Source organism: Tachysurus fulvidraco, chromosome 4 (assembly GCF_022655615.1).
Source record: "Tachysurus fulvidraco isolate hzauxx_2018 chromosome 4, HZAU_PFXX_2.0, whole genome shotgun sequence".
Taxonomy (NCBI): domain Eukaryota; kingdom Metazoa; phylum Chordata; class Actinopteri; order Siluriformes; family Bagridae; genus Tachysurus; species Tachysurus fulvidraco.
This window is the reverse complement of record NC_062521.1, coordinates 8,561,270-8,574,448: the sequence shown is the minus strand read 5'-3', so window position 1 is coordinate 8,574,448 and position 13,179 is coordinate 8,561,270. Positions and strand designations below refer to the sequence as shown.

General features: G+C 37.5%; 1 protein-coding gene across 27 annotated transcripts in view; it reads left to right on the top strand.

Moving 5' to 3' along the window:
* lrrfip2 (leucine rich repeat (in FLII) interacting protein 2) overlaps positions 1-6,732 on the top strand; it is a 51,684-nt gene extending 44,952 nt beyond the window's left edge. For all 27 annotated transcript variants that reach the window (XM_047811882.1, XM_047811886.1, XM_027150157.2 and 24 more), the window contains 6 exons: positions 8-140; positions 237-286; positions 424-544; positions 2,016-2,095; positions 4,754-4,858; positions 5,986-6,732. In XM_047811882.1, the coding sequence (XP_047667838.1) occupies positions 8-140; positions 237-286; positions 424-544; positions 2,016-2,095; positions 4,754-4,858; positions 5,986-6,096 (600 nt within the window). In that variant the 3' untranslated portion in view covers positions 6,097-6,732. The remainder of the gene's footprint in view (positions 1-7; positions 141-236; positions 287-423; positions 545-2,015; positions 2,096-4,753; positions 4,859-5,985) is intronic.
* The last annotated feature ends 6,447 nt before the right edge of the window (positions 6,733-13,179 follow it).

The window sequence follows — 13,179 nt, the reverse complement described above, 5'->3', positions numbered from 1 at the left end:
CCTACAGAAACATGGACTGGTTATCATTCCAGAGGGCACGGCCAATGGGGATGACAGTCGAGAATCCCACACCTCAGTGATCTCTCTTGTCTCTCAGGAATCTGCTCAGGTTCTAGAGTCAGCTGGGGATGGTCCTCTGGGTACGAAAACAGATTGAGCCAAAAAAAAAAAAAAAAAAAAAATTTGATTGTGTTCGACATACTTTGAGTTGTAAACACCTTTTTTTCTAACAACAGATACTCGACTACGAAAGCTTGCTGAAGAAAAGGATGAACTTTTATCCCAAGTATGAATATTATTATTATAATTATTATATCTAAATTGATTATTTGAAGGATTCATTATTATTAAGTTAATCAGCATAAAAATACATTTCCCCAGAAGAGAACATTTGTTGATCATCTGCTTTTGCATCTCTCACAGATAAGGAAACTAAAAACACAGCTACAGGATGAGAGACAGAAACATTCTAAGATGGAAAGTGTTTACTCAGAGGGAGAACGTCTAGAAAATGGCACTGACTTGAACATAATTGAAATGCAGAGTAAGTTCACACTTATAAGCAGTTGAACTCTTTTTTGTTTAGTTTTTTATTTTTCCATTTTAATGAAAAAATGTAATTCCTTTAAAATGACTAAAATGTTATCACTGGATGTTTATAAAGTTAAATCAGTCAATCTTAAAAGTATTTGAAAAAGGTATATCATTTTTATTAAGTAAAAGCAAAGAAAATCTTCATCCTGAACTTACTATGTCCTTTCACAAGGTATACTGACAACTGCATTTATTTTAGAGATTTTCAGCGCTTGCCAACAGTGCATACCTTTATTTTGTCCAGAAGTGCTAAAGAAGTGAGAGCATATTAAACTTCTAATGCATACTAGTATTAAAAATGAGAATACATTTTCCATCCATCCATCCATCTTATACCGCTTATCCGGGGCCGGGTCGCGAGGGCAGAAGTCTAAGCAGGGACGCCCAGACTTCCCTCTCCCCAGACACTTCCTCCAGCTCTTCCAGGGGAATACCGAGGCGTTCCCAGGCCAGCCGAGAGACATAGTCCCTCCAGCGTGTCCTAGGTCTTCCCCGGGGCCTCCTCCCGGTTGGACATGCCCGGAACACCTCCCCAGGGAGGTGTCCAGGAGGCATCCGAAACAGATGCCCAAGCCACCTCAGCTGATTCCCCTTTTTGTTTAGCAGCAGCAGCTCTACTCTGAGCTCCTCCCGAGTGACCGAGCTCCTCACCCAAACTCTAAGGGAGCACCCAGCCACCCTACGGAAGAAATGTTAAATAATGATTAATACATTTAAAGGAAGACCTTGAAGAGAGCTGAATGGGTACTTTTGTTTTATTGGGACCATATATGCTATATTGTACTAATCTTGTTTGATCATCCACTGATCTTTGTAGACTTAGACTTGGCATAAATGAACAATAATAAATGTATATATATTACCATTGAAGGTTTGCTAACAGAATGTAAATAACCTCTTTGGATTTGATTTGTTTGCTATTCATAGTTAGCACAAAGCTGTAGGTTTGGCTGGGCTCATAAGCAATGCTCCTTTCTATAGTGAGGGCTCAGTATCATGGCTGAACCTGTGCACTAATCCTAGGCTCCAAACAAGCTGTTATATACAAAGAAAAGAATTTCACACTTCCAAGTGGCACAACAGAAAAGCATTTACCCTGTTGTCCTGCATATCTTGAGGTTGAATCCAGAGGATGCCAGGGTCACACTTGGCCAGGAATACATGAGAGCATTGGCCATGCTATCAGCCACGGAGTGGTGGCAGTTCCCTCCTCTTCTCTGAGTTACAGCAGCATTAGCCAATCATGGATATCTAAGATCTCTTGCATGCAAAAGATGGTAGATAGCACTTTCCTCTGAATGTTTGAAATTAGGGGGGAAATCCAAAAGTAAAGAAAATAATTTCACTGTGCTTGTATATTTGAAAGGAAAAAAAATGTTTTTTTCTTCTAATTCAAACTTATATCCGTGTGTTCTTCGTAGGAGATGTCAACCGACAAATTAGTGAATATAAATTCAAACTTTCAAAGGCGGAACAAGAAATGGGCACAATGGAACAAAATGTAAGTTTCAAAATGACCAATTTTACTACTACTAATGAGGATGATGGTAATAATAATAATAAATAATAATAATAACTAGAATGTACATTTCCTGAAGAAAATGAAGTTCCCCTCATCGTGCTGAGTGTTTTGATATATGACACGTCCATGTTGTGCAAACTTTTTGATTTCGCTTAATTTGGGGGCGGGGCTACACGTGGTGTTTCGAGTGCCGTCACCAGAATACCCGGTGGGGTGCCAATACTTTTGGAATCATTGGATTGATAGTGTAGATGTATTGAGAGTCTCCTTTACATCTACAGTCACTAGGAGAACGCAGAGAGCGAAGCCGTGCCTGAGCTCTGCGCACACTGCGTATGTGAGAGCTTAAAGGAATTTTAGGAATTTTTTTCCCGCTTTTTCGTCCGCTGTGCGAACATCATTGGTTGGATCGCTTATTAAAGTCATAGCACACCTCTCCTTAATGAGCCGGTCGATTTGACACCTCATTTATGGGTCTAGTTCAGGGTTCGGCAGCCCGCGGCTCTGGAGACGCAAGTGGCTCTTTCATCCCTCTGCTGCGGCTCCCTGTAGATATGGAAAATAAATATTTAATTTAAATTTTTATTTTATTTTAGTTAGTTAGTTTAAAAAAAAATGTAATTCTAAATTCTAAGATCATAATGCTCTTGTAAAAGTAAAATAAACCGTGTTTAATTTTTTTTGTCGCTCTAAATATGCGTCATAACTGCCGACTTCCGAAATCCGACACAGAATCAGACTTTTGGTTTGTAAACAAATTTTTGGTTTGCTGCAGCCAGCAAGTTAAAATTTTGATGTCATACAGGGCTGTCAAGTGTCACACATTGAGTGACAGTCACGCATTTGAAGCCATTCAAAAAGAGAAAGTCTACACAACAGCCAATCAGAAAATAGCACTATCTGGGAAAGATTTAACCCAACAACCAATGAAAAAAATTGGGGTTGTGGGTGGGGGGGTGGAGTGGGGGTGGAGATATCACGCTTCAATTAGACATTGAACATTTTATTTCAAAGTAACCTTCAACCCATTATCTTTTTTCTTAAGGTTAGTTCAAACTGTTCAAAAAAAAATTTTTTTTGCCTGCAGAAATAAAATTTAATTTACTCAGTAGCAGTTCATTGATTTCATAAATGCAACACACTACAGTTTTTTTCTATACTTTCCATAAAGGTAAAAAACGATATATTCAGGGTTATCTTCATGTATAATAATAAGTATGCACAATAATAAGAATGCTGCTTTGCAAACAACATTAATAATAATAATAATAATAATAATAATAATAATAATAATAATAATAATAATAATATATGTTACTTAATAATGGAAACATTTTATGTTTTTCATAATATATGAGTAGTATATCATTCCATTTTATCCTCTTTATACATCCATACATATGTACTCACAGGAGCAATTTATGAAAGCATACAACTGTAGATGCACTGAGTTTGAACTTGTATTGATAAAAGAATATCTAATCCAGGGGTCGGCAACCTTGAACACTCAGAGAGCCATTTGGACCCGTTTCCCACAGAAAAAAAAACACAGGGAGCCACAAAACCCATTTGACATCTAAAATGAAGATAACACTGCATATATCGTTTTTTAAATTTATGGAAAGTATAGAAAAAACTGTGGTGTGTTGCATTTATAAAATCAATGAACTGCTACCGAGTAAACAAAATTTTATTTCTGCAGGCAAACAAAAATATTTTGAACAGTTTGAACTAACCTTAAGAAAAAAGACGCTGGGTTGAAGGTTACTTTCAAATAAAATGTTCAATGTCTAATTGAGTCCTCTTCGGCTCTCAAGTTTTGAAGACAGGCAAGCGTGACATCTCCAACCCCCCCGCAACCCCAATTTTTTTCATTGGTTGATGGGTTAAATCTTTCCCAGATATTGCTATTTTCTGATTGGCTATTGTGTAGCCTCTTTTTTGATTGGCTGATAAGTGTCAGGCTCGACTAATAACTTCAGGGGAGACGCGCGCGGTTCCAGACAGCGGTGCGGACTGATACATTTTGGGCGCTGCAGCTTATTAAATATATGATAAATAGTCAAAAAGGTTTTCTGCATGAGAAATACGATGCGTGACTGTCACTCTCAATGTGTGACACTTGACAGCCCTACATGACATCAAAATTTTAACTTGCCGGCTGCAGCAAACCAAAAATGCGTCTGCTTCTGTGTGTCGGATTTCACAATTTGGCACTTATGACGCATATTTTGAGCGACAAAAAAATTAAACACAGTTTATTTTAATGTTACAAGAGCATCATAATCTTAGAATTTAGAATTACTGTTTTTTTTAAACTAACTAACTAACTAAAATAAAATGAAATGAAATGAAATTTTTATTTTCCAAATCTACAGGGAGCCGCAACAGAGGGATGAAAGAGCCACTTGCGGCTCCGGAGCCGCGGGTTGCTGACCCCTGATCTAATCAGTAACATCCTGATCGATGCTATTTGAATTTGCTTGACATGTAGACTTGTAACTGTCTCTATTTGCATGTACACAGATTTTTACCTTTGGGGTAAACACGGACTGTCATCGTCAGATCTTAATGATAGTTAAATTGCCTTTAAATAATTAAACACTCAGTTCTAATAATGTGCACTTTTCCCTATAGATAAACAGACTTGAAGCTCAGGTGTTAAGATACAAAGCATCAGCTGATAACTTTGAGAAAATTGAAGATGAACTAAAGGCAGAGAAAAGAAAACTTCAGCGGGAGGTAAGGATACAAGTAAATGTAGATTGAAAATTTATGCACTTTATAAGAAACACATTTTATTTCCACATTCATGCAGTTATCTAATCAGTCAATACTGTGGCAGCAGCATATTACAAAAAAATCATGCAGAAACAAGATGCAAGAGCTTAAGTTAATTGTTTTTACATCAAACAGAAGAATGGGGAAATTGCAATTTCTCTGATCTCTGGAGATTTTTACACATAGCAGTCTATAGAGTTTACACAGATTGGTGCAAAAAAAAAAACATTGAGTGAGTGACAGTTCTGTGGGTGATAGTTCAACTAAGAAAGGTCAGCGCTCCTCTGCTATCTCTCTTCTGCAAATTGCTTCAGCCTACAGGCTCTCGTGATGTTATTTGTTTTGAACACCATTTTGTGTAAACTGGTTATACTGTTGTGTGTGAAATTTCCTAGAGATCATTAGTTTCTAAAATGCTCGAAACATCAATTCTTCACGTTTAAAGTCAAAGGTGAAGCTTTTGACCTGTATCTGCATGATTTTAAAGCCTTGCAGGGCTGCCACCAGATTCACTAATGATATATAACTACATGCATGTGCTGGTGTTCCTAATAATGTGGACAGTGAGTGTATGTTTTTACAGCTGCTGTTGTTGGAGTGCCGTGATGGGCACAACAATTTTATTTCTTTGAATAAATATTGAAATGCAACTTTTATCAAGGACATATGCACTGATGCAAAACATCATGCTTGTATAGCTTTTGTATAAATACTGTAAATCTAAACATTTAATGACATACATTTCAGTGATCTGATCAATCTAGGCAGACAGCAGTATATTTTTTAATGTACGGCCCTCTCACAGATGGTCAGAGAGGGCCATACAAATATAGTCCCTACCTACTTCTGCTCAATACATTTTTCAAATGAAAGTGCTATTGCATTAAAAACAGGTATATAAGTATTCGTGAAATGCATCAAAATGACCTCAAAACTATCAGAATTTTGTAAGCCACTTGCATTGAAGTTTAAAATGGTGGTTGGAAAAAGGTCCACTTCTAAAATTATTTATTACAAATGTATTATAGCAAAATGGAGAGCTGCACAAACTTGTTTTTATTTGTTGTTTTTTTTAACTTATTCTGCAGCTACGTGGTGCACTTGACAAAATTGAGGAAATGGAGATGACCAACAATCACTTGGTGAAGAGACTGGAAAAGATGAAAGCAAATCGCAATGCTCTCCTCTCACAGCAGTGATAAGATTAGCCTTGGACTATTCTTTCAAAACAGTTCTTAAATATCTGTCACAGCAAATTTCTGTCACATGGAAAATGCTGTTTTTGCCACCTAACACTTCACATCTATGGGAAACAAAAATAAACACTTGGTAATAACAGAAAATACTTTAAATTTTTTCACTAAAGATAAAAGTTTGGTGCACACTTCAGTTTGCCTGGAATAGAGAAAGTGATTTTTTTTGGTTTTTTTTTAATCAACCCAAGGGTGTTTTCCTGACCCCACCCCAAAACCCCACCCCCACCATTGGTTTTATGTCTTGTGTTTGGAAAGCTTTGTATATCATGGTTTTCACCTGGGTTATATTGCGTGGATTGGGTGCTTGATTCTTCCTAATGTCTTCTGCTTCTGCAATAGGCCGCATGAATGAGTGTAAAAATGTATTTTAAATTACTTCACACAACTGCTGACATTTATGAATGTTTGCAACACTGTGCCTTTGTTTAACATGGGAACTGAGGGTTTGCATTATAAAGAAATGGTATCGGTACAAAAAATTATTTAATGTAAGTATTCAGTCTGATGTGATGGTATAAAACAGTTCTCTATGGTTTCAGTGGGGTTTCAAAAATATTAAAAATAAAAAAGTAAATTGGATTGATGTGTGAATGAAATGAGTGTTGTAGCTAATTTAATTATTAGATGAACTAGGTATTTTTAATGGCTAGTAATACAAGTCATTTTAAAGCTGAGAAAAGAGGAAAGGCCTGGGCATGGCAAATATAACAATTCAGAATGTCCTCAAAACAAATAAAAAAACACTAACCACTAACAAACAATGGAGCAGATTGGCCAAGAAAATCAAAAGCAGTTTATGATCAAAACATTGTGTGAGCTGTGAAGAAAAACCTCAAAACAACAATGAAATCATTCCAAAATGTTCTGGAACCAGTATTAAATATCTACCAAAGGAAAGGTTAAAGTGTAGAGAAAGAGCCAAGCACATGGCCTGGGCTCGCATGGCTGATTCTGGAACAGGCTTCACTGATGATGTGGCTCATGATGGTTGCAACAGAATGAATTTAAAAGTCAGTGGAAAGTGGACTGGCCAAGGCAATCATAAGACCATAATGCAGTAAAGCATTCATTACACCTCTTTGAGAGCAGCGGAATGGAGAAGCATCAAAATATTAATAATCTAAAAGCATCACAATACAAGAAGGCCTATATACAGGATAACGTTCTGTAAGGTCATGTAAAAAAACTGGGGTCTGTTCATTCATGGGTGCAGAGCTGTAGTCAGATACCTATCTTTTTAAAAAAAAACTATCTGATCAGGTGAAAATTGGTTTTGGTGCATTAATTTTCTAAAATGTGAAAGTGAATTTTTGGTGGATTTTTGGCCAATCCTCACAGTTGTGGTGTTGAACTATTCATCAGTGTAAGAAGCTCAATAATTCTGAAAATCATAGGTATCGGAGCTGGTTTAATTGGATGGCTGTATTTTATGATTGTATTATGTATTTGGACCAAACATGACACAGGTTCAGTATAAGGTTCAATGCAACTGGGCAATGTTTGGGGCACTATTCATGGATGAGTGATGTGATAGTGTAGTGGTTAAGGTGTTCGACTACTGATCGGAAGGTCATGAGTTTGAATCCTAGGTCTACCAAGCTGCCAATGCAGCTTCAGCAAGACCCTTAACCCTCAATTGCTTAGTTGTATAAATTAAAATAAAATGTAAGTCACTTTTGATAAGGGTGTCTGCTAAATGGCAGAAATGTAAATGTTCATTCTAATTACCTAATTACTTAAAATCACTGCTTTTGGATAATGAAGTGTCAGCAGGAATTTCACAAAGCTAGTATTGTGTTATCTTTAAAAAGCTTTAAGTATTTATTTTAATTTGCAATTTATATTTCTTAGTATGGCTGGCCACTGTGGTGATGTCAAATTATTATAATTTTTATTTTTCTCTACTAAAATTAATTGAAGTTGACTATAAAAGCCTATAAACAAAGCTTGATGGGTAGATACAGTATCACAACCTCTACTCAGAAAAATAAAATGATTTTTCCACTATAACATGAGCCTTTATCTTTTTAGCCTATATTGAATTATTAAATTTCACTTGTTTAGTGCTTTTAACAATGGACCTTGTCCCAAAGCAGTTATTCAGAAATCCACAGAAACTTATTGAAAGAGATGTATTGAGTAAGTCAGAGGTGATTGTGGCAAGGGAAAATCTCCCTGTGGTACAAAGGGAACAACCCTATCGGTAACACTCTGTGACTGCATCCCAAAACTAATTTGGAACATAACTGTGTGAGAAACAGCAAGATCTACTCTCTGCTGTAGCCTTCATTATAGGTAACAACAAGAGACTGTATTAGTGTTATTAGAGAGACTTCAGTCAATAATCACACCAAGGAGAAAATGTCTTTTTCATAAGAGAGTTCAAAAGAAAATGGCAAAAAGGATTGGTTTTAGGTTTCAGGAAGAATTTAGTAAATAAAAAAACTCTTAGAATATAAATGACAAAGCCTGAGGCAGTGGTGGCAAGGATTGAACAAAGAAAAAACTTTGAACAGAGTTTTGGGCTCATGGTATATGATAGAGACTTTTGTACATTTTCAGCATTTGGCAGATGCCCTTATCCAGAGTGACGTACATAAGTGCTTAAATCTCTAACATTGGATACATTAATGCTGCTCACTAGGTTACATACTTAAGATACCATGAGTTTAAAACACTGTTCAAAGATACAATGAAAAACTGTCAAAGGTTTTTTTTTTATATATATATAAATGCAAAAGATAGGGAAAGAGGTGCTATTTGAAGTGTTTCCTGAATAAGTAGGTCTTCAACCACCATTTGAAAATACATACAAATGCTGTAAATATAAATGTAATTGCAAGGAAAAATTCACTAAGGCTATATGAGGAAGGACCAGACTCTAAAGGCAACCCATCCCAAAGTGTGATTATAAATCATGTCCTTTCCACAACTGTACAGTATATAGTCAAGTGGGTTTGTGTAACTTAGAAATGAGCCTCGTTTTTAAATTCATTTCAATGAATATGGATTTAACACCAGTTCCTACCTGCTGAAGTCATAAAATGTTCAATGATTGAGACCCAAGTGCAAAACTGACCACCATAACTGCAGTTTAAACCTGGCACCATAGTCTCTAAGTGGTGAGAGCCAGAAGGTGACACAAATATGAGGGCTTCCTGAGACATAAAGCATCCAGCCACTCCACAGTCAGCAAAACTAAGTGAATGTGAGAGAGATTGGGGCATGACAACCTCCAAACTTCTCAGTTCACTACACACAAACTGTGCTTATGAACCCTCCAGATCTGCTTCAGTCAAATAAGACCTGAGCCAAGGGAGGACTATTCCTTTAAACAAACAACATATTCTAGCCTATCAATTAATATAGTATGATCAAGATCAAGCAATACCAACAGGGAGACAGCAACCTGATCAAAGGGAAGTATTAGGTCATTAACCAGTGCTGTCTTGTCTCTGCAATGATGAGGTCTAAATCCTGACATTAATGGACGTTCTTCCTATGTAGGTACAAGCATAACTGCTGTGCTACAATCTCTTCTAGGAACTTGGATATAAAGGGTAGGTTTAATATTGGCCTATAGTTTGGTTTTTGAAACAGGAGATTTATAACCGCTAGATTAAAAGATTTAAGAAGATTAGAAGTTGAAGATTACAGATAAAAAAATGACCTGGTGTTTTCCAATCTTTAGCTGTCCAGTTTAGGTGAGTCTGTGCTCTTGGTCTTAGATAGTTTTTCTTATAAGAGTAGAAACCTCATGTGGTATTTTGCTCTTGTAGCCATCCATCTCAAACTTGTGTGTTGTTCTGAGATGCTTTTCTGCTCACCACAGGTATAAAGAGACTTCCTGACAGCTCAGGCATGTCTGGTGATTCTCCCCTGATCTCTCTTATCAACAGTGTTTTAGCCTGCAGACCCTCAATACACAGGGTGTGTTTTGTATATTATACTCTAGAGAATGTTGTGTGAAAATCCCAAGAGATCTGAAATTTCAGAAATACTCTACAGAGCCCATGAACAAGTATGCCACAATTAAATATTTATAATTAAGTGTACCAACAACTGTGACAGTTAGTCATAGAGATCACATTTTCCCATAAACATCATACCGCTGCCATATGCTGGGCTGATTACTCCATGTATGTGCTGGTGTACAGGTGTTCCTAAAAATGGGGCTACAAAGAAGCAATTACTTTCTACTAAACTACAACTATTACATACTAATAGCAATTAGTCCTAAGACTAATAATAAGATTTTAGTCAGGAGAAAGACATCTACATAACGAACATTTTCTTTTCTATCTAGAAGTGTTTTTAAATATGGTGTCAAATCTGCACTAGGATCAAGAACATATGCAAGAAGACACAGCCCTGATCCAGGACCAGTAGCAGGTTACAGTAATTACCACTCTAGCTCCTTTTGTCTCTGTATTTTGATGAGTCAGATTTCATGAACAATAGTGAAATGGATGGATTGTTCATACTATACATGTATGAACAATACTGCTGTGCTTTGTGTAAAACTTTCAAGGGTACCCTATATTTGGACAAATGACGTGTTTGAAGTTGGGTTTAAAGGATTTCTGCAGGTGGTGAGTGATAAGTATATAATTGGCTATTTGTAGAAGAGGTTTCATTGCTTATGTACTATATCCTTTTCCTAAATATTTCTTTAAATTGATACTACATTCACTTGAAAAATATCTAGAAAAGGGATCTACTGCTGGATGATATTTGATTATTAGTGAAATTAGTTTGCCCTCTTGAAGGGGTTATAAACTAAATATAAAACATTAAAATCACTGATGTGGTTGTCATATACATGGTCAGTTATTAAATTGCCTGAATTTTTATTGACAAAATGCAGTCATCACCAGTTCATGCTGATGGTGTAAATAAGACCGTAGAATTTAACAATAATCTTCAGTCACCCACAACAAACTGAGTGACAACTCAAAGCAGCTAGCAGACTCCCAGTTTAGCCCACTTGTCTGCCCCCTGTGTAGCACCAACTAACTAGGCCTATTCTGAGCCTATAAGCTGCTGCAAAAAGTGTGTGCAGTTCTTATGTATCATGGACATTGTCCTGCTCTAACAGGCTAGCCTTTTCCACAAATCTAATGTAATTACATTAGTAAAATTAAGTCCACATAGACGTCTACCTAGACGTCAGATGGTGCATATTGGGGCATTACCTAATGGCATAAGATTACACATTACACTTTTTGGCATAAGATGAATTGATCTAGACTCTGCCCCAATATCTGTCGTTTTTTTTTGTGTTAATTTTGGCCTATTTTCATTCATTTGTTTTTACAATACTCAATTTTAAACTTAGAATTTAAACAGAATTTTAAACTTTTGATCAAACAAAATTTTTATTGAGATGGAGCATTGCAGTAATTTTCAGGTTCACTCATAAATGAAGTCTGTTGCTGCTACCTCTGAGCTAATATCAGGGAAGAGACTTCCAAAAAAAAAAAAACAGTCAGTGTGAGCTCACCATGGAGAATAAATGTGCAGTAATCAGTCTTATGTATTGATAATCAAAAGTTGTCAGCAGAATCAAGCAGGCATGGACAGGCTTGAATCTAGACACATAGAACATGAGGTGAATGTGTAGGACTTTCTGGAGCTCAGGTGTATGGCCACAGGGTTGAGTACTAGAGATCAGGAATGGCCCCACAAAGATGGAGGGCCAGATTCCTGCAGGCCACTTTGAGGTTGATATCCACACCTTCTGGTTGGCATGGTAGAGCAGAGCTGGGTGACAGTTGCAGTTAGTCCAGTTCACATAGCTTCTAGAGCTCTCTTCTCTGACCAGGATGATGGATATTCTCCTAGCACAGGATGGATAGACCAGTCTTGAACTTCTGTTTGAGTCTTTCTGTTTGGCTGTTGAACTGGGGATGAAAACTGGAGGAGAAACTGATGGTGATGCCTAGTAGCTGGCAGAATTCTCTCCAGAAGTTGGCGGTAATCTGGGGCCTTTTGTCAGACACAATTTTGCAGGGCAGGCTGGGGAGATAATATGCTGCATCAGGAGTTGGATGGTGTCTTTAGCAGATGGAGGCTTGGGCAGAGGGATGAAGTGCATCAACTTAGAGAAACAGTGTACTACAGTTACAAAGTCCATACCTATATGAGACCAGGCTCGATTGGGGATTGGCAGATGAAAACTGCAGGAGGGGTCTTGGGCATCTTCTGCTGGGTGCATAGTACAGTAGGCCACCAGAAGCATTTTGGAAAGACTGCTAGGTCCAGGCAGTGCTGGGGTGACTGAGAAAACAGAAGCTGTGGCACCATTGCAGGACTTGAGACTGCATGGGGTCAGGGACGAAGAGTTTTCCCTCCAGACAGTTAGCAGTTGCTGGTTGGTTGGGTGTAGCCTGGACCTTCTTGATATTCAGCCAAAGGGCCCTCAGCACCCTCCAGCCAATGGCACCACTCCTCCAGCCCTAGCTTGATGGCCAAGAGTTCACATTCCTCTGAAGAATAATCTCGGTGGGACTGAGATTACGGGAGGTTGCACAGGGCTGATTGTCTTTAGGGGAAGTGAAGTGTGGGGCCAGGCATATTCAGAATCTGAGCCATTGTGAAGATATCATTTAATTAGCAGAATGCTTGTATATTCACCCAGTCTTCATAGGTGGAGCAAAGTTATGAAATGAGATGGTGCATCAGTACTCTAACACTGAATGCTTCTAATGAACTTGTACCTGAAAGACAGTTGAAGCAAATGGCATTATGAAGTACTTGTAGTGGCCAGAAGGCCATCTTCCACTCGCTCCCCTCTTGAATCCACACTAGGTGGTAGGCATTACATAGATCAAGTTTAAGGAATATAATGTCTTCCTGGAGGAGCTCAAAAGCAGATAACATCATTATAAAATAGATAGGGGTCCAGATTCTACCAGTTAGTTTGATGACGATACAGTTATATTCTAGCTCATTTCAAGTAGTTAGTTTCTGATGTGTGTTATACCAGGGTGCTAACACTTTCACTTAATTTGAAGTGGGATAAAG